General features: G+C 37.7%; 1 protein-coding gene and 1 long non-coding RNA gene across 5 annotated transcripts in view; one reads left to right on the top strand and one right to left on the bottom strand.

Moving 5' to 3' along the window:
- The window catches only part of LOC114891890, a 253,784-nt gene that overhangs the window by 117,784 nt on the left and 113,921 nt on the right, over positions 1 to 22,079 (bottom strand). The gene's annotated exons all lie outside the window — the stretch shown is intronic.
- The window catches only part of C6 (complement C6), a 92,851-nt gene that overhangs the window by 69,801 nt on the left and 971 nt on the right, over positions 1 to 22,079 (top strand). For 3 of the 4 annotated variants that reach the window (XM_029216381.1, XM_029216385.1, XM_029216382.1), the window contains one exon: positions 5,553 to 5,794. In XM_029216381.1, coding sequence (XP_029072214.1) covers positions 5,553 to 5,794 — 242 coding nt within the window. Of the gene's footprint in view, positions 1 to 3,838; positions 4,914 to 5,552; positions 5,795 to 22,079 lie in introns of those variants that run through there. The other variant, XM_029216383.1, reaches the window with a different exon arrangement.

The raw sequence follows: 22,079 nt of genomic DNA, 5'->3' as shown, positions 1-22,079 counted from the left end.
CATAACCTTACACCAAAAGCAATTACAGAAAGAACAAAAAAACCAGTTAGCAGAAGGAAAGAAATCATGAAGATGACATCAGAAATAAATGAAATAGTCATGAAGGAAACAATAGCAAAGATCAATAAAACTAAAAGCTGGTTATTTGAGAAGATAAACAAAAGTGATAAACCATTAGCCACATTCATCAAGAAAAAAAGGGAGAAAACTCAAGTCAAAAGAATTAGAAATGAAAAAGGAGAGATAAAAACTGACACTGCAGAAATACAAAGGATCATGAGAGATTATGACAAGCAGCTATATGCCAATAAAATGGACAACCTGGAAGAAATGGACAAATTCTTAGGAAAGCACAACATCCCAAAACTGAACAAGGAAGAAATAGAAAATATAAACAGACCAATCACAGGCACTGAAACTGAAACTGAGATTAAAAATCTTCCAACAAACAAAAGTCCAGGACCAGAAGTCTTCACAGGCAAATTCTATCAAACATTTACAGAAGAGCTCACACTTATCCTTCTCAAAATGGTCCAAAATATCGCAGAGGGACGAACACTCCCAAATTCATTCTACGAGGCCACCATCACCCTGATACCAAAACCAGATAAAGATGTCACAAAATAAGAAAACTACAGGCCAATATCACTGATGAACATAGATGCAAAAATCCTCAGTGTAATACTAGCAAACAGAATACAGCAGCACATTAAAAGGATCATACCCCACGATCAAGTGGGGTTTATCCCAGGAATGCAAGGATTCTTCAATATACGCAAATCAGTCAATGTGATACACCATATTAACAAAATGAAAGATAAAACAACACGATAATCTCAATAGATGCAGGAAAAGCTTTCGGCAAAATTCAACACCATTTATGACAAAAAAAAACCCTCCAGAGAGTGGGCATAGAGGGAACTTACCTCAACATAATAAAGGTCATATATGACAAATCCATAGGCAATATCATTCTCAATCATGAAAAACTGAAACCATTTCCTCTAAGATCAGGAACAAGTCAAGGTTGCCCACTCTCACCACTATTATTCAACATAGTTTTGGAAGTTTTAGCCACAGCAATCAGAGAAGAAAAAGAAATAAAAGGAATCCAAATCGGAAAAGAAGAAGCAAAACTGTCACTGTTTGCAGATGAAATGATACTATACTTAGAGAATCCTAAAGATGGTACTAGAAAACAACTAGAGCTAATCAATGAATTTGGTAAAGTAGCAGGATACAAAATTAATGCACAGAAATCTCTTGCATTCCTATACACTAATGATGAAAAATCTGAAAGAGAAATTAAGGAAACACTCCCATTTACCATTGCAACAAAAAGAATAAAATACCTAGGAATAAACCTACCTAAGGAGACAAAACACCTGTATGCAGAAAACTATAAGACACTGATGAAAGAAATTAAAGATGATACAAACAGATGGAGAGATTTACCATGTTCTTGGATTGGAAGAATCAACATTGTGAAAATGACTCTACTACCCAAAGCAATCTACAGATTCAATGCAATCCCTATCAAACTACCACTGGCATTTTTCACAGAACTAGAACAAAAAATTTCACAATTTGTATGGAAAGACAAAAGGCCCCGAATAGCCAAAGCAAACTTGAGAAAGAAAAATGGAGCTGGAGGAATCAGACTCCCTGACTTCAGATTATACTGCAAAGCTACAGTAATCAAGACAGTATAGTATTGGCACAAAAACAGAAATATAGATCAATGGAACAGGATAGAAAGCCCAGAGATAAACCCATGCACATATGGTCACTTTATCTTTGGTAAAGGAGGCAAGAATATACAATGCAGAAAAGACAGCCTCTTCAATAACTGGTGCTGGGAAAATTGGACAGCTACATGTAAAAGAATGAAATTAGAACACTCCCTAACACCATACACAAAAATAAACTCAAAAAGTATTAAAGACCTAAATGTAAGGACAGACACTGTAAAACTCTTGCAGGAAAACATAGGCAGAACACCCTATGACATAAATCACAGCAAGATCCTTTTTGACCCACCTCCTAGAGAAATGGAAATAAAAACAAAAGTAAACAAATGGGTCCTAATGAGACTTCAAAGCTTTTGCACAGCAAAGGAAACTATAAACAAGATGAAAAGACAACTGTCATAATGGGAGAAAATATTTGCAAATGAAGCAACTGACAAAGGATTAATCTCCAGAATTTACAAGCAGCTCATGCAGCTCAATATCAAAAAAACAAACAACCTAATCCAAAAATGGGCAGAAGACCTAAATAGACATTTCTCCAAAGAAGATATACAGATTGCCAACAAGCACATGAAAGGATGCTCAACATCACTGATCATCAGACAAATGAAAATCAAAACTACAATGAGGCCTTACCTCACACGGGTCAGAATGGTCATCATCAAGAAATTTACAAACAATAAATCCTGGAGAGGGTGTGGAGAAAAGGGAGCCCTCTTGCACTGTTGGTGGGAATGTAAATTGATACAGCCTCTATGGAGAACAGTATAGAGGGTCCTAAAACACTAAAATAGAACTACCATATGACCCAGCAATTCCACTACTGAGCATATACCCTGAGAAAACCATAATTCAAAAAGAGTCATGTACCACAATGTTCATTGCACCTCTATTTACAATAGCCAGGAAAAGGAAGCAACCTAAGTGTCCATCAACAGATGAATGGATAAAGAAGATGTGGCACATATATACAATGGAATATTACTCAGCCATAAAAGAAATGAAATTGAGTTTTTTGTAGTGAGGTGGATGGACCTAGAGTCTGTCATACAGAGTGAAGTAAGTCAGAAAGTGAAAGATACCGCATGCTGACACATATATATGGAATCTAAAAAAAAAACAAGGTTCTGAAGAATCTAGGGACAGAACAGGAATAAAGACGCAGACGTAGAGAATGTACTTGAGGACACGGGGAGGGGGAAGGGTAAGCTGGGACGAAGTGAGAGAGTGGCATGGACATATATACACTACCAAATGTAAAACAGATAGCTAGTGGGAAGCAGCTGCATAGCCCAGGGAGATCAGCTCTGTGCTTTGTGACCATCTAGAAGGGTGGGATAGGGAGGGTGGGAGGGAGAGGCAAGAGAGAGGGGGTATGGGGGTATACGTATACGTATAGCTGATTCACGCTGTTATACGGCAGAAACTAACACAACATTGTAACGCCATTATACTCCAATAAAGATGTTTAAAAAAGAGTCTCATTCTGATGTTAAAGACTCATTCCTGTCCAGTTTAAAATCAAACTCATGTATATCAAAGGCTTTCTCTTCCCCCTAAATATAGGGCAAGTTTGTGCCTCCAAAAGCTTAGAGAAAGAGGTGTGAGCATGGACTTCACACACACACACACACACACACACACACATCCCTTTGTGAGATTAGTCTTTCATGTGGTGGCAGAGAGCTTGACAAAAAATGATATATCCTTATATGGCTGCCACGACTCTCTGCTGTTATAACTGCCTTTTTTTACATGAACTAACCCTGGCATGTCGAGGGTGCTTATTAATTTAAGGGATACTTTCAGGGGAATTTAATCCGAAATAACATTAGCTTAAGGTAAAGTTTTGTTTCTCTATCTCACAAAATAAATGCAGGGGAAGGCAGTCTAGGGATGGTCTGGTGATTCTCTCATTTCAGATAGGACTGCTTCTCCTTCCTGCTTTCTGTTCTGCCATTCATTTTTTTAAAATCTAATATTCATAAATTATTTTTTATTGAAGTATAACTGATACTTTACTTATTTATTTTTATCAAAGTAAAGCTTTCTCTTCTGACATTCTTAAATTTATTTCATGATCCAAGACTTCCCTGCTGGAGTACAAAGGAAGGAAGACCAGAAATGGACACCGTCTCTCTTTTTAAGGAGAGTTCCTGGGAAAATTATCATGGCGTCCATCTCATTACTCTTCTCTTATTCACATGGCCCGGTGGACCTGCAAGGGAGGCTATGAAATGCAGTTCTTTGGCTAGAAGCAAAAGCGTTTTTGAATAAAATTAGAGTTACATGACTGAGTGAGACAATGAATAACGGAGTAGGAAGCCAACAGACTGTGCCTAGCTGTGATATTTCACTTTTTTTTTACTTTGAAATATATATTTTAAACAATGCAGACTGTTCTAAGGCAATTTTCATCTTTAAAACTGTGTGTCCATAATTGTTACTTTTAAATTTTTCTTCTATTTCTTTGCGCCAACTTTTTTTTTCACTTTTAACACTGATTCGCTCCCACATTCCTCTGAGCTACAAGTGAACAAACACTTGTAGGGACACATTAATTTGTTTGTTTATTTATTTATAAGAACACTACAGGGTCTTTTTCTGTAACATTCCACTGATAGAATTCAACCCAAGGATGGCTCTATCTACCCTCCTCAGTATTAACCACAAGTGGTCCACTTTGTATGAGCTTCTTGCAGCTGGGGTCCCCTCACCCAGCAAATGGCCTTCTAGAGAGTACTTAAAATGTTCCCATTGTCCATTTAACCCAGAGGAAACTTCTATCTTTATCTTTGCAATACCCAACCATGAGAATACAGACTGTCCTCTGGAACTGTCTGAATTTCAGCTCAGTCTTACCTCTCTAGCCCCTTTCTATATTCCTCAGTCCTCTTTTATATGGCATTGAGGATGTTTCTGAGAGTGACTGACCCCACAGCTTAAGTTCTCAGAAAGTGGCCTTTTGTTCTCAGCTATGGGCTTCAGTTCCTGGAAACAATTTTACATACTGGTGCACTGATTGTTAACTCTAAAGTTGACATTAGAGAAGAAATTCATATTTGGAGTAATCAAGGCATTCTTGTCCTCTCAGCAAGAGAAGGACTATGGCTAACCTTTTGTTAGCAGGACCCATCCATTTACTTAGATTTAGCAAGTTACCCAGGGATTAATTGACTTAAAAGCTCATGCTCTTAACCACAATACAAATACACTTACAAAGCTATATAATTATATATAATATATAATTATATATATATATATATATAATTATATATAAGACTCTTGTATTACAATTAATAAGTGTTAAAAAGTGTTCAGAGGAGGTACAGGCTACCATCGGCTAGGTCGATCAGGATTAGCTTCAAAATGTAGCCAGGAATTGATCTGGATGCAGATAGGCAGAGAGGAGACACAATACGACATTGATTGAGTAGGGCTTGGCATGGTAGCAAAGGAACAATAATCTTATTAGTTTAGAAAATTGTCAATTTTTCAGATGATAAAGAGGGATTAAGGAGGATGGAAAAATGATTCTAGAAAGAAAAGTTGATTGGATCAAAATATGGAAGATTTTGATCATCAGAATTTAATAATTCAGACTTTAATTTGAAGGCAATTGGGAGTAGTACCATGCTTAAAGTGAAATTTTAGAAAGAGGAATCCCAATGCATGCCAGATAAAATGAGAGCAATTGGGGGAAAGAATAGCTGGGTGGTAAGTTAACATATGAGTTGGCTACACGCCATCTTTTCTTTTCTAGTCTTCATATATAAATGCTTGCTTTCCTCTCTTGGACAGCCTTTATTCAGAAGATATCTGTGTGCTTGATACTCACTCCAGTCATCACTTTACTTCAACCACTTGTAAGTTTTTGGCCGAGAACTGTTTAAACAATCAGCAACTCCATTTTCTACATATTGGTTCATGCCAAGATGGTCCACAGCTAGAATGGGGTCTTGAAAGGACAAAACTTTCATCCAGTAGCACAAAGAAAGAATCCTGTGGCTATGACACCTGCTACGACTGGGAAAAATGTTCAGGTAAGCTCCAGCAGTGACCCATACTAGAAAAGCTCTCACTTAACCTTCATCTCAACTAGTATATCTTACTTGCATTTATACATTCTTTCTTTAAAATAACTTTCCTTAATCAAAAATAATTCTTTTCATTGTAAAAAAAATTTATGAATTGATTGAAATAGAAGGGAAAAGCAGAACCCAGCCCATCCACAATTTTGGTGTAAATCTCTCCAATCTTTTTCTGCACATACATAATCAGTCCCACCCTTAGACCCCAGTAAGAAGAACACCCATCCTGACCTATGCTTTAGGTACTCTTCTTCCCCATCCCCAGCTTTGGAGGGCCTTTATCAAAATTGTCTAAGTTTCCTCTGGCAGTTGGAACCAGCTGGGGCCAGCACAGGTACAGTGCCCTGAGCCTAGACATGGATACCAATTACCAGAAGCATCTGCCTCAAATTTTTTGAAGTCCTCTTGCAGTGCCTGGAATCACCCCAGGTTGGCAGGGTTAGATAGGCAGAATGTCTTGAGCCCACACATAGACCCTCATGGGCCAAGGCCCTGTTTCTTCTTTGTGGGACATTCTCCTACCCTCTCCTGCTTTTCTCCCCCACCAGGCATGGGGTCAACCAGATGTTCCAAGGAGCTCTGGGACTCCACCTGTAGAGTCATACCTCAGTCACAGCTAGACCTCGTTCCCAGAGAGAAGCCTGGTGAGCCACTGGCCAGCAAGGTAGTCTTTCTCCAAATTGCTTGAGATCAGACAGCTAGGATGGTGCTGACACTAATTTGAAGTGACTTTAATCATTTATATAAAGAGGCACCCCATTAAAAAATGTCCCTGGGGCCTCACACACCTCAGAGGTGGCATTGATTATATTACAAGTTTTTTAAAAAATAGGATCATCTACTACATTTTATTTTATATATTGCTGTTTTTCACTAAATATATCATGAAACTATTTCCATGTCATAATATGTTATTCTGCCACACAATTTTCTTTTTTAAATTTAATTTTAATTATTTTTTTATACAGCAGGTTCTTATTAGCAATCCATTTCATACATATTAGTGTATATAAGTCAATCCCAATCTCCAAATTCATCACACCGCTTTCCCCCCTTGGTGTCCATATGTTTGTTCTCTACATCTGTGTCTCAATTTCTGCCCTGCAAACTGGTTCATCTATACCATTTTTCTAGGTTCCACATATATGCATTAATATACGACATTTGTTTTTCTCTTTCTGACTTACTTCACTCTGTATGACAGTCTCTAGATTCATCCACATCTCTACAAATGACACAATTTCGTTCCTTTTTATGGCTGAGTAATATTCCATTGTATATATGTACCACTTGTCTTTATTGATTCATCTGTCAATGGGCATTTAGGTTGCTTCCATGACCTGGCTCTTGTAAATACTGCTGCAATGAACATTGGGGTGCATGTGTCTTTTTGAATTATGGTTTTCTCTGGGTATATGCCCAGTAATGGGATTGCTGGGTCATATGGTAATTCTGTTTTTAGTTTTTTAAGGAACCTCCATACTGTTCTCCATAGTGGCTGTATCAATTTACATTCCCACCAACAATGCAAGAGGGTTCCCTTTTCTCCACACCCTCTCCAGCATTTATCGTTTGTAGATTTTCTGATGATGCTATGAGGTGTGAGGTGACACCTCATTGTAGTTTTGATTTGCATTTCTCTACTAATTAGCGATGCTGAGCAGCTTTTCATGTGCTTATTGGCCATCTGTATGTCTTCTTTGGAGAAATGTCTATTTAGGTCTTCTGCCCATTTTTGGATTGGGTTATTTGTTGTTTGAATATTGAGCTGCATGAGCTCTTTATATATTTGAGAGATTAATCCTTTGTCCATTGATTCGATGGCAAATATTTTCTCCCATTCTGAGGGTTGTCTTTTCATCTTGTTTGTAGTTTGCTTTGCAAAAGCTTTTAAGTTTCATTACGTTCCATTTGCTTATTTTTGTTTTTATTTCCATTACTCTAGGAGGTGGATCAAAAAAGATCGTCCTGTGATTTATGTCAAAGAGTGCTCTGCCTATGTTTTCCTCTAAGAGTTTTATATTGTCCGGTCTTACATATAGGCCTCTAATCCATTTAGTGTTTATTTTTGTCTATGGTGTTAGGGAGTGTTCTAATTTCATTCTTTTACATGTAGCTCTCCAGTTTTCCCAGCATAATTTATTGAAGAGGCTGTCTTTTCTCCATTGTATATCCTTTCCTCTTTTTCATAGATTAGTTGACCATAGGTGAGTGGGTTTATCTCTGGGCTTTCTATCCTGTTCCATTGACCTATATTTCTGTTTTTGTGCCAGTAGCATATTGGCTTGGTTACTTTAGCTTTGTAGTATAGTCTGAAGTCAGGGAGTCTGATTCCTCCAGCTCCATTTGTTTCCCTCAAGACTGCTTTGGTTATTCGGGGTCTTTTTGGTCTCCATACAAATTTTAAGATTTTTTGTTCTAGTTCTGTAAAAAATGCCATTGGTAATTTGATAGGGATTGCACTGAATGTGTAGATTGCTTTGGGTAGTATAGTCATTTTCATAATATTGATTATTCCAATCCAACAACATGGTATATCTCTCCATCTGTTTGTATCATCTTTAATTTCTTTCATCAGTATCTTATAGTTTTCTGCATTCAAGTGTTTTGTCTCTCTAGGTAGGTTTATTCCTAGGTATTTTATTCTTTTTGTTGCAATGGTAAATGGGAGTGTTTCCTTAATTTCTCTTTCAGATTTTTCATCATTAGTGTATAGGAATGCAACAGATTTCTGTGCATTAATTTTGTATCCCACTGCTTTTCCAAATTCATTGATTAGCTCTAGTTGTTTTCTGGTAGCATCTTTATGATTCTCTATGTATAGTATCATGTCATCGGCAAACAGTGACAGTTTTATGTCTTTTTTCCAATTTGGATTCATTATATTTCTTTTTATTCTCTGATTGCCATGGATAGGACTTCCAAAACTATGTTGAATAATAGTGGCAACAGTGGACATCCTTGTCTTGTTCCTGATTTCAGATGAAATGCTTTCAGTTTTTCCCCATTGAGAATAACGTTTGTTGTGGGTTTTTTGTATATAGCCTTTATTATGTTGAGGTAGGTTCCCTCTATGCCCACTTTCTGGAGAGTTTTATCATAAACGGGTGTTGAATTTTGTCAAAAGCTTTTCCTGCATCTATTGAGATGATCATATGGTTTTTATTCTTCAATTTGTTAATATGGTGTATCACATTGATTGATTTGCATATATTGAAGAATCCTTACACCCCTGGGATAAATCCCACTTGATCATGGTGTATGATCCTTTTAATGTGTTGTTGTATTCTGTTTGCTAGTATTTTGTTGAGGATTTTTGCATCTATATTCATCAGTGATATTGGTCTGTAATTTTCTTTTTTTCTAGTATCCTTGTCTGGTTTTGGTATCAGGGTGATGGTGGCCTCATAGAATGAGTTTGGGAGTGTTCCTTCCTCTGCAACTTTTTGAAAGAGTTTGAGAAGGATGGTGTTAGCTCTTCTCTAAATGGTTGATAGAATTCACCTGTGAAGCAATCTGGTCCTGGACTTTTGTTTGTTGGAAGATTTTTAATCACAGTTTCAATTTCATTACTTGTGATTGTCTGTTCATATTTTCTATTTCTTCCTGGTTAAGTCTTCGAAAGTATACCTTTCTAAGAATTTGTTCATTTCTGCCAGGTTGTCCATTTTATTGGCACGGAGTTGCTTATAGTAGTCTCTTAGGATGCTTTGTATTTCTGCGGTGTCTGTTATGACTTCCTTTTCATTTTCTAATTTTATCGATTTCAGTCCTCTCCCTCTTTACCTTGATGAGTCTGGCTAATGGTCTATCAATTTTGTTTATCTTCTCAAAGAACCAGCTTTTAGTTTTATTGATCTTTGCTATTGTTTTCTTTGTTTCTATTTCATTTATTTCTGCTCTGGTCTTTATGATTTCTTTCCTTCTGCTAACTTTGGTTTTGTTTGTTCTTCTTTCTCTAGGTTTTTTAGGTGTAACGTTAGATTTTTTATTTGAGATTTTTCTTGTTTCTTGAGGTAGGCTTGTATAGCTATAAACTTCCCTCTTAGAACTGCCTTTGCTGCATCCCATAGGTTTTGGATCATCGTATTTTCATTGTCATTTGGCTCTAGGTATTTTTTGATTTCTTCAGTGAACTCTTGGTTATTTAGTAATGTATTGCTTAGACTCCATGTGTTTGTGTTTTTTACATTCTGTTCTCTGTAATTGATTTCTAATCTCATAGCGTTGTGGTCAGAAAAGATGCCTGATATGATTTCATTTTTCTTAAATTTACTGAGGCTTGATTTGTGACCAAAGATGTGATCTATCCTGGAGAATGTTCCATGTGCACTTGAGAAGAAAGTGTAATCTGCTGTTTTTGGATGGAATTTCTTCTAAATGTCAATTAAATCTACCTGGTCTATTGTATCATTTAAAGCCCTTGTTTTCTTATTAATTTTCTGTTTGGATGATCTGTCCATTGGTGTAAGTGAGGTGTTAAAGTCCCTCACTATTATTGTGTTACTGTCGATTTCCTCTTTTACAGCTGTTAGCAGTTGCCATATGTATTGAGGTGCTCCTGTGTTGGGTGCATGTATAATTGTTATATCTTCTTCTTGAATTGATCCCTTGATCATTATGTAGTGTCCTTCCTTGTCTCTTGTAACATTCTTTATTTTAAAGTCTATTTATCTGATAGGAGTAGCGCTACTCCAGCTTTCTTTTGATATCCATTTGCATGGAATATCTTTTTCCATTCCCTCAGTTTCAGTCTGTATGTGTCCCTAGGTCTTAAGTGGGTCTCTTGTAGACAGCATATATCTGGGTCTTGTGTTTGTATCCATTCAGTGAGCCTCTGTCTTTTGGTTGGAGCATTTAATCCATTCACGTTTAAGGTAATCATCAATATATATGTTGCTATTACCATTTTCTTAATTGTTTGGGGGGTTTTTTGTAGGTCCTTTTCTTCTCTGTGTTTCCCACTTAGAGAAATTCCTTTAGCCTTTGTTCTAGAGCTGGTTTTGTGGTGCTGATTTCCCTTAGCTTTTGCTTGTCTGTAAAGCTTTTGATTTCTCCATCGAATCCTAATGGGATCCTTGCCGGGTAGAGTAATCTTGGTTGTAGATTCTTCCCTTTCATCACTTTAAATATGTCATGCCACTCCCTTCTGGCTTGTAGAGTTTCTGCTGAGAAATCAGCTCTTAACCTTATGGGAGTTACCTTCTATGTTATTTGTCATTTTTCCCTTGCTGCTTTCAATAATTTTTCTTTGTCTTTAAGTTTTGCCAGTTTGATTAGTATGTGTCTCAGTATGTTTCTCCTTGGGTTTATCCTGTATGGGACTCACTGCACTTCCTGGACTTGGGTGGCTATTTCCTTTCCCATGTTAGGGAAGTTTTCAACTATAATCTCTTCAAATATTTTCTCGGGTCCTTTCTCTCTCTCTTCTCCTTCTGAGACCCTATGATGTGAATGTTGTTGTGTTTAACGTTGTCCCAGAGGCCTCTTAGGCTGTCTTCATTTCTTTTCATTCTTTTTTTTTTATTCTGCTCCACAACTGTGAATTACACCTTTCTGTCTTCCAGGTCACTTATCCGTTCTTCTGCCTCAGTTATTCTGCTATTGATTCCTTCTAGTGTAGTTTTCATTTCAGTTATTGTATTCTTCATCTCTGTTTGTTTGTTCTTTAATTCTTCTAGGTCTTTGTTAAATATTTCTTGCATCTTCCCGTTCTTTGCCTCCATTCTTTTTTGGAGGTCCTGGATCATCTTCACTAACATTATTCTGAATTCTTTTTCTGGAAAGTTGCCTATTTCCACTTCATTTAGTTGTTTTTCTGGGGTGTTATCTTATTCCTTCATCTGGTACGTAGCCCTCTGCCTTTTCATCTTGTCTATCTTTCTGTGAATGTGGTTTTTGTTCCACAAGCTGCAGAATTGTAGTTCTTCTTGCTTCTGCTGTCTGCCCTCTGGTGGATGAGGCCATCTAAGAGGCTTGTGCAAGTTTCCTGATGGGAGGGACTGGTGGTGGGTAGAGCTGGCTGTTGGTCTGGTGGGCAGAGCTCAGTAAAGCTTTAATCCGCTTGTCTGCTGATGGGTGGAGCTGGATTCCCTCTGTGTTGGTTGTTTGGCCTGAGGCAACTCAACACTGGAGTCTACCCGGGCTCTTAGTTGGTGCCAATGGCAGACTCTGGTAGGGGTCACACCAAGGAGTATTTCCCTGAATTTCTGCTGCCAGTGTCCTGTCCTTATGGTGAGACACAGCCACCCCCCACCTCTGCAGGAGACCCTCCAACACTAGCTGGTAGGTCTGCTTCAGTTTCCTAAGGAGTCACTGCTCCTTCCCCTGGGTCCTGATGTGCATACTACTTTGTGTGTGCCCTCCAAGAGTGGAGTCTCTGTTTCCCCCAGTCCTGTCAAAGTGCTGAAATCAAATCCTGCTAGCCTTCAAAGTCTGATTCTCTAGGAATTTCTCCTCGTTTCCTAGGTTAGGAAGACTGACGTGGGGCTCAGAACCTTCACTCCAGTGGGTTGATTTCTGTGGTATAAGTATTCTCCAGTTTGTGAGTCACCCACCCTGCAGTTACGGGATTTGATTTTATTGTGATTGCACCCCTCCTACCATCTCACTGTGGCTTCTCCTTTTGTATTTGGATGTGGGGTATCTTTTTTGGTGAGTTGCAGTGTCTTCCTATTGAAGATTGTTCAGCAGTTAGTTGTGATTCCAGTGCTCTCACAAGAGGGAGTGAGAGCACGTCCTTCTACTTCGCCATCTTGAACAAACCTGTGACTGGCCTCTTTCCACATAATGTTCAATGTCTGCAAAAGCCTATATGGACATTCTGTGATTTACTTAATCAGTCTCCTGTTAGTCCTTCAGATTTTTCCCAAGATTTTGCTATTATAAGCAGTGTTGTAATAGACAAATCTATCACAGATAGATCTATACTCTAAGACCATTTCTTTAGGCTATACCTTAGAAAATGGAATTTCGAGATAAATATTATTTTAAAATATAAAGTCTTTCTTGGTACAATGTATCAACTTGCTTTCTAGAAACGTTTTTATCATATTAAATTCATATTGACCATGTGTCATAAAGATTGCCTTCCATACCCTCACCAAAACTTGGAACTGTTACCCCTTTATAGCTCTGCCTATTTGATACTTAAGAGGTAGCATTACCTTTCCATTTTCTGTAAGTGTATTGCCTATTGGCATTTCATTTGTGAATTGCTTAAAAACAGAAACTTCACAGCAGTACATTTGTCTAAGATGAAATTGGAACCTGAAATAGTAAAATTAAGCTTCATATAATACATAAATATGGGTTGAAGATTAGGATTTAACAGAACTCAAATAAGCAGCTAGATTTCCCTTATGGCACATCTTCAAAAACTCATCTGAAATCAAGGCATAAATTAAGCAATGGAAAATTATTGAATTGCTAACATCCAACTTTTGCCGAAACCACGTTACTTTTCAAAAACAAAGACAAAAACCTTATTATTACCCTTAGCTTCTCTTTCACTTTTCAAACCAATATTCTTCAACTCAGTCCTTGAAAAGGGGAGAGACCTTATAACCCACATCTAGGTTCTTCCTGATCCACTTAAAACTGATTATCAAGACCCAGCTCCCTTGACGGGTGGTGGGATTGAATCCATGACAGAGGGTCACCATGGGTGGCACAGTCGGCAGGCCATCTGATGGTGGCAACTCAGCAGGTCAGTGTCTGGGGGTTCTGACCTTCAACCATATCAAAACAAGGCAATTTCATATAAGAGACTGCAAACTAGGGCCAGACATGTACAGTGCCCAACTCTAATCATTATTAAATCATCACGTAGGTAAACATTACTACTCATTTTTTTGCTGCCTGACCAACACCATTATCCAACTGACATCTCTCTCAGAGAAAATAATTTGCAGTAGACAAGAGCTGAAAATACTATGCAACTATGTATTTATTTAAATAGTGTATTTAAAATATAACTTTTTCTCTAAAAATTATAATGTACAAACATTATTGTCAAATATACATACAGAAAATAAAAGGGATTTGGACAACAGGGAGGATAAATGGTTCCTGTCTGTACCGCAATAGGTAGTACACATATTTGGGGATGTGTTTAGTGTTAGCATTTGTTTTCCTTAATTATCATGGAGAAAGAACTTCATGGAACTCTTCTACTGCAAAGAGTTTCTTTTTTTTTTTTTCTTTTCCTTTTCCCACAAATAATTCTTTCCAAGCCTGTCCAACAATATGTGGCTTATGATTTAGTCAAAATCTACCTTTACCATTAGCCCTTTGCAGGACGTATATCTAAATACCACATTCCTAGGAGCCTAAGTTTGCCTTTTAAAAAGAACATAGAGAAACACCCAGCTCTACCCACCACCAGTCCCTCCCATCAGGAAATTTGCACAAGCCTCTTAGACAGCCTCATCCACCAGAGGGCAGACAGCAGAAGCAAGAAGAACTACAATCCTGCAGCCTGTGAAACAAAAACCACATTCGCAGAAAGATGAGATGAAAAGGCAGAGGGCTACGTACCAGATGAAGGAATAAGATAACACCCCAGAAAAACAACTAAATGAAGTGGAGATACACAACCTTCCAGAAAAAGAATTCAGAATAATGGTAGTGAAGATGATCCGGGACCTCGGAAAAACAATGGAGGCAAAGATCGAGAAGATGCAAGAAATGATTAACAAAGGCCTAGAAGAATTAAAGAATAAACACCTAGGAGAATTAGAGAAAAACATAAATAATAATAATAAATGTTTAACAAAGACGTAGAAGAATTAAAGAGCAAACACCTAGAAGAATTAAAGAACAAACAAACAGAGATGAACAATACCATAACTGAAATGAAAAATACACTAGACGGAATCAATAGCAGAATAACTGAGGCAGAAGAACGGATAAGTGACCTGAAAGACAGAATGGTGGAATTCACTGCTGTAGAACAGAATAAAGAAAAAAGAATGAAAAGAAATGAAGACAGCCTAAGAGGCCTCTGGGACAACATTAAACACAACAACATTCACATCATAGGGTCCCAGAAGGAGAAGAGAGAGAGAAAGGACCCGAGAAAATATTTGAAGAGATTATAGTTGAAAACTTCCCTAACATGGGAAAGGAAATAGCCACCCAAGTCCAGGAAGTGCAGTGAGTCCCATACAGGATAAACCCAAGGGGAAACACGCCGAGACACATACTAATCAAACTGGCAAAACTTAAAGACAAAGAAAAATTATTGAAAGCAGCAAGGGAAAAATGACAAATAACATAGAAGGTAACTCCCATAAGGTTAAGAGCTGATTTCTCAGCAGAAACTCTACAAGCCAGAAGGGAGTGGCATGACATATTTAAAGTGATGAAAGGGAAGAATCTACAACCAAGATTACTCTACCCGGCAAGGATCCCATTAGGATTCGATGGAGAAATCAAAAGCTTTACAGACAAGCAAAAGCTAAGGGAAATCAGCACCACAAAACCAGCTCTAGAACAAAGGCTAAAGGAACTTCTCTAAGTGGGAAACAAAAGAGAAGAAAAGGACCTACAAAAGCAAACCCAAAGCAATTAAGAAAATGGTCATAGGTACATACATATCAATAATTACCTTAAACGTGAATGTATTAAATGCTCCAACCAAAAGACACAGGCTTGCTGAATGGATGCAAAAGGAAGACGCATATATATGCTGTCTACAAGAGACCCACTTCAGACCCAGGGACACATACAGACTGAAACTGAGGGGATGGAAAAAGATATTCCATGCAAATGGATATCAAAAAAAAGCTGGAGTAGCGCTAATCCTATCGGATAAAATAGACTATAAAATAAAGAATGTTACAAGAGACAAGGTAGAGCACTACATAATGATCAAGGGATCAATTCAAGAAGAAGATATAACAATTATATATGCAACCAACACAGGAGCATCTCAATACATAAGGCAACTGCTAACAGCTGTAAAAGAGGAAATCAACAGTAACACAATAATAGTGAGGGATTTTAACACCTCATTTTTACCAATGGACAGATCATCCTAAATGAAAATAAAAAAGGAAACAGAAGCTTTAAATGACACAATAGACCAGATAGATTTAATTGATATTTACAGGACATTCCATCCAAAAACAGCAGATTACACTTTCTTCTCAAGTGCACATGGAACATTCTCCAGGATAGATCACATTTTAGGTCACAAATCAAGCCTCGGTAAATTTAAGAAAATTGAAATCATATCAGGCATCTTTTCTGACCACGACGCTATGAGATTAGAAATTAATTACAGGGGAAAAAACGTAAAAAAGACAAACACATGGAGGCTAAACACTAAGTTACCTAATAAACAAAAGATCACTGAAGAAATCAAAGAGGAAATCAAGAACTACCTAGAGGCAAATGACAATGAAAACACGATGATCCAAAACCTATGGGATGCAGCAAAAGCAGTTCTAAGAGGGAAGGTTATAGCTATACAAGCCTACCTCAAGAAACAAGAAAAAGCTCAAATAAAAAATCTAACCTTACACCTAAAGGAACAAGAGAAGGAAGAACAAACAAAACCCAAAGTTAGCAGAAGGAAAGAAATCATAAACATCAAAGCAGAAATAAATGAAATAGAAACAAAGAAAACAATAGCAAAGATCAATAAAACTAAAAGCTGGTTCTTTGAGAAGATAAAATTGATAAACCATTAGCCAGACTCATCAAGATAAAGGGGAGAGGACTCAAATCAATAAAATTAGAAATGACAAAGGAGAGTTACAACAGACACCACAGAAATACAAAGCATCCTAAGAGACTACTAAAAGCAACTCTTTGCCAATAAAATGGACAACCTGGAAGAAATGGAAAAATTCTTAGAAAGCAATAACCTTCAAAGGCTTAACCAGGAAGAAATAGAAAATATGAACAGACCAATCACAAGTAATGAAATTGAAACTGTGATTAAAAATCTTCCAACAAACAAAAGTCCAGGACCAGATTGCATCACAGGTGAATTCTATCAAACATTTAGAGAAGAGCTAACACCCATCCTTCTCAAACTCTTCCAAAAAACTGTAGAGGAAGGAACACTCCCAAACTCATTCTATGAGGCCACCATCACCCTGATACCAAAACCAGACAAAGATACTACAAAAAAAGAAAATTACAGACCAATGTCACTGATGAATATAGATGCAAAAATCCTCAACAAAATACTAGCAAACAGAATACAACAACACATTAAAAGGATCATACACCATGATCAAGTGGGATGTATCACAGGGATGCAAGGATTCTTCAATATACGCAAATCAATCAATGTGATACACCATATTAACAAATTGAAGAATAAAAACCATATGATCATCTCAATAGATGCAGAAAAAGCTTTTGACAAAATTCAACACCCGTTTATGATAAAACTCTCCAGAAAGTGGGCATAGAGGGAACCTATCTCAACACAATAAAGGCCATATACGACAAACCCACAGCAAACATCATTCTCAATGGTAAAAAACTGAAAGCATTTCCTCCAAGATCAGGAACAAGACAAGGATGTCCACTCTCACCGCTATTATTCAACATATGTTTGGAAGTCCTAGCCTCATCAGAGAAGAAAAGGAAATAAAAGGAATACAAATTGGAAAAGAATAAGTAAAACTGTCACTGTTTGCAGATGACATGATACATAGAGAATGCTAAAGATGCCACCAGAAAACTACTAGAGCTAATCAATGAATTTGGTAAAGTAGCAGGATACAAAATTAATTGACAGAAATCTCTTGCATTCCTATACACGAATGATGAAAAATCTGAGAGAGAAATTAAGAAAACACTCCCATTTACCATTGCAACAAAAAGAATAAAATACCCAGGAATAAACCTAGCTAAGGAGAAAAAAGACCTGTATGCAGAAAACTATAAGACATCGATGAAAGAAGTTAACAATGATAGTAACAGATGGAGAGATATACCATGTTCTTGGATTGGAAGAATCAATATTGTGAAAATGAATCTACTACCCAAAGCAATCTACACATTCAGTTCAATCTCTATCAAATTACCAATGGCACTTTTTACGGAACTAGAACAAAAAATCCTAAAATTTGTATGGACACACAAAAGACCCCGAATAGCCAAAGCAATCTTGAGAACGAAAAACGGAGCTGGAGGAATCGGACTCCCTGACTTCACACTATACTACAAAGCTACAGAAATCAAGACAATATGGTACTGGCACAAAAACAGAAATATAGATCAATGGAAAAGGATAGAAAGCCCAGAGGTAAACCCATGCACCTATGGTCAACTAATCTATGACAAAGGACGCAAGGATATACAATGGAGAAAAGACAGTCTCTTCCATAAGTGGTGCTGGGAAAACTGGATGGCTACATGTAAAAGAATGAAATTAGAACACTCCCTAACACCATACACAAAAATAAACTCACAATGGATTAGAGGCCTAAATGCAAGACCGAACACTATAAAACTCTTAAAGAAAAACATATGAAGAATACTCCTTGACATAAATCAAAGCAAGATCTTTTTTAATCCACCTCCTAGAGTGATGGAAATAGAAACAAAAATAAACAAATGGGACCTAATGAAACTTAAAAGCTCTTGCATAGCAAAGGAAATCATAAACAAGACAAAAGGACAACCCTCAGAATGGGAGAAAATATTTGCAAATGAATCAACGGACAAAGGATTAGTCTCCAAAATACATAAACAGCTCATGCAGCTCAATATTAAAAAAACAAACAACCCAATCAAAAAATGGGCAGAAGACCTAAATAGACAGTTCTCCAAAGAAGACATACAGATGGTCAAGAAGCACATGAAAAGCTGCTCAACATCACTAATTATTAGAGAAGTGAAAATCAAAACTACAAAGGGGTATCACCTCACACCAGTTAGAATGGGCATCGTCAGAAAATCTACAAACAACAAATGCTGGAGAGGGTGTGGAGAAAAGGGAACACTCTTGCACTGTTGGTGGGAATGTAAATTGATACATCCACTATGGAGAACAGTATGGAGGTTCCTTAAAAAACTAAAAATAGAATTACCATATGACCCTGCAATCTCACTGCTGGGCATATACCCACAGAAAACCATAATTCAAAAAGACACATGCACCCCAATGTTCATTGCAGCACTGTTTACAATAGCCCTGTCATGGAAACAACCTAAATGCCCATCGACAGATGAATGGATAAAGAAGATGTGGCACATACATACAATGGAATATTACTCAGCCATAAAAAGGAAAGAAATTGGGTCATTTGTTGAGACATGGATGGATCTAGAGATTGTCATACAGAGTGAAGTAAGTCAGAACGAGAAAAACAAATATCGTATATTAACGCATATATGTGGAACCTAACCTAGAAAAATGGTACAGATGAACCAGTTTGCAGGGCAGAAATTGAGACTCAGATGTAGAGAACAAACGTATGGACACCAAGGGCAGAAAGCCGCGGGGGTGTGGGGGTGTGATGTGATGAGTTGGGTGATTGGGATTGACATGTATACACTGATGTGTATAAAATTGATGACTAATAAGAACCTACTATATAAAAAAAAATAGGGCTTCCCTGGTGGCACAGTGGTTGAGAGTCAGCCTGCCGATGCAGGGGACACGGGTTTGTGCCCCAGTCTAGAAGGACCCCACATGCCGCGGAGCGGCTGGGCCCGTGAGCCATGGCCGCTGAGCCTGCGCGTCCGGAGCCTGTGCTCCGCAATGGGAGAGGCCACAACAGTGAGAGGCCCGCATACCGCAAAAAAAAAAAAAAAACAACAACAAAAAAACATAAAACCTATTTATTAGGTTTATAGACATGTGTGCAATTAAAAAACAAAAAAACTACTGTTACCTTTAGAAAAAAAATAAAAGAACATAAAAAGTTTGAATACTTACCAATACTGGTCAAGTTAGCAGAATGTCTTGGGGTTATCATACTAAAACATGAACATTTCTTAATAAGAGATTTAAGTCATTTAAAATATCCTTTGGGGCTTCCCTGGTGGCACAGTGGTTGAGAGTCCGCCTGCCGATGCAGCGGACATGGGTTCGTGCCCCGGTCCGGGAAGATCCCACATGCCGTGGAGCGGCTAGGCCCGTGAGCCATGGCCGCTGAGCCTGCACGTCCGGAGCCTGTGCTCTGCAACGGGAGAGGCCACAACAGTGAGAGGCCTGTGTACCGCAAAATAAATAAATATATAAATAAATAAAATATCCTTTGATCCTACACACAGTTAGAAAACTGAAAGCCTTTTTCCCCCTAAAGTTATGGTCTGCCTGTGCCAGCCTTCTTAGTTGGTGAGCAAAAGTCAGTGTCACAGAGATTTCTGTTCCTGTAGCACTACAGAACAGAGTCAATGTACAAACCACTGCATTTATAAAGAGAGGAAACTAAAAATGTATTTTATACCCAACCCACTCATGGAAAATTGGGATATTACTAATTTTGGGTTGAATTGAATGTCACCTTGATTAAATTGTGTTCTTGATTACATTTTGTACTACTTTGTTACTCTTTTCCTTCCCTATCAAAAATGAAATGATAAAAAGTTTAAAATGGAACTCCAAAGTAACATGAAGTTCACTTTGCAAAACTTAGAAAACAGAAGCCTCCCCAAGGAGCCTACTTTTATAGCTATGAAATGTTTTATCTGAATTTCAAAAATATCCAGCATCAACCAACAGGCGGGGAAAATGTATTCAATAAACATCCATTTAGTATCCAATACGCCAAAGTCACTGTACATAGTAAGGTGAGAGGTGTGACGATAAAGGAGCTTTGTACCCTCAAATTGTTCAGTTTGGGGAGTTAATATTCACAGTTTTTCAAATGATTACATGAATAACTTTAATACAAGACAGTATGTGACAAGAGTGGTAAGAGAGATAAATACCTTCTGGCCAGGAAGGGTTTCATAAGGATGGAAACATGAATTAGTGGAGGTGACAGGAAGGGCCTTTTCATGCTAATAATCTGAAAATCATCTTGCTAAGAGTATTTAAGCTATAACCGTACTACAAGAGTTGTGACCATGGCCTTTCCACAAGCCTGGGGAACTGACATCCTCTCTAGAGGTAGAACAGTCTCCTGTTCTTCACCAAACCCTATAGTTTCCAACAACAAACAAGACTCTCCCCAACTAGCATTTCTCTAGCTGGTTGGCAAAAGTGTAAAAGGGAAATTCACGCCTTTTCATGAACTATTTCCTACTGAGGACAGGAAGCTTATACGCTTAATGATCATCTCCCCATTCCCTTTCCCTATTTTCTCCCATCAGTTGAGACACGTGAGAAAGAACTGATACCTGCCCCAAAGAGACTACAGCCTGATTCTCAGGCTGACTCAGATATTTTGGCAACAAATTATCACAGATCCACCAAATACATTTCTTCTTGAATACTTATACCTGCACCCTCAAATTCAGAATTGAAATCAATTGATGAAGCAGAATTAATTGAGCACCTTGTTAACAACTGAATGGGATAAACAGATGGAGGAGCCATAGTTACTGCTCTCTAACAAAGCACTTGTAACTGTCTTGGGAGAAAGACATATGAAAAGCTAACTGACAAGAAAGTATAAAAATATCAGAGGTAGTGCTGACAAATTTACACCATTAAAGTTTATTTAAAGGAAACATCAGTGGGGGTACGTGGCTATAAAATGCTTCATGAAAGAGGTGAGGCTTGTAGACATCGGACATGTGGGGAACTGGAAAGAACACATCAGTCCGGCAAAGGAACGGGCTAGTGTGGGCAAAGGACACAACCTGGAACACTTTCGGGGTCTTGCTTGGGAAAGAGAGGGAGTCACTCTACATGGGATGGAGAAAGCAGAAAAGATAATGTTGTGAAGGGATGTTGAGACCATCTGTGGAGGACCTTGAACTTTGACTAAAACATGCGTGTGTATAAATGAGCCTATATCCATTTACTTAAAACTGGTTTAATATGCTTGGCTTTGGTAACTTTACCCCTAAATGATCATTTTAAAACTCTTTCATGAACACAAGATTTATATGAATTATGAAGTGTTGGGGTGGTTTTGAAACCAGGCCTTATAAAAGTATCACCCAATTTAACTGCTTATTAAAAATCCAGATCCCTAGTCATAACCCAGGAATATTCTAGAAAGAAATTTAAAATGTGACACAGAGTTATGTTAAAAGAATTCAGGCTTGCAAGTCATTCATGATTTAAAATATGCCTCTACCACTTACTAAT

This window comes from Monodon monoceros, unplaced genomic scaffold, assembly GCF_005190385.1.
Source record: "Monodon monoceros isolate NGI ecotype Baffin Bay Population unplaced genomic scaffold, NGI_Narwhal_1 Super_Scaffold_12, whole genome shotgun sequence".
Taxonomy (NCBI): Eukaryota; Metazoa; Chordata; class Mammalia; order Artiodactyla; family Monodontidae; genus Monodon; species Monodon monoceros.
The sequence above is the reverse complement of the archived record's forward strand: the minus strand, read 5'-3'. Positions and strand labels throughout refer to the sequence as shown.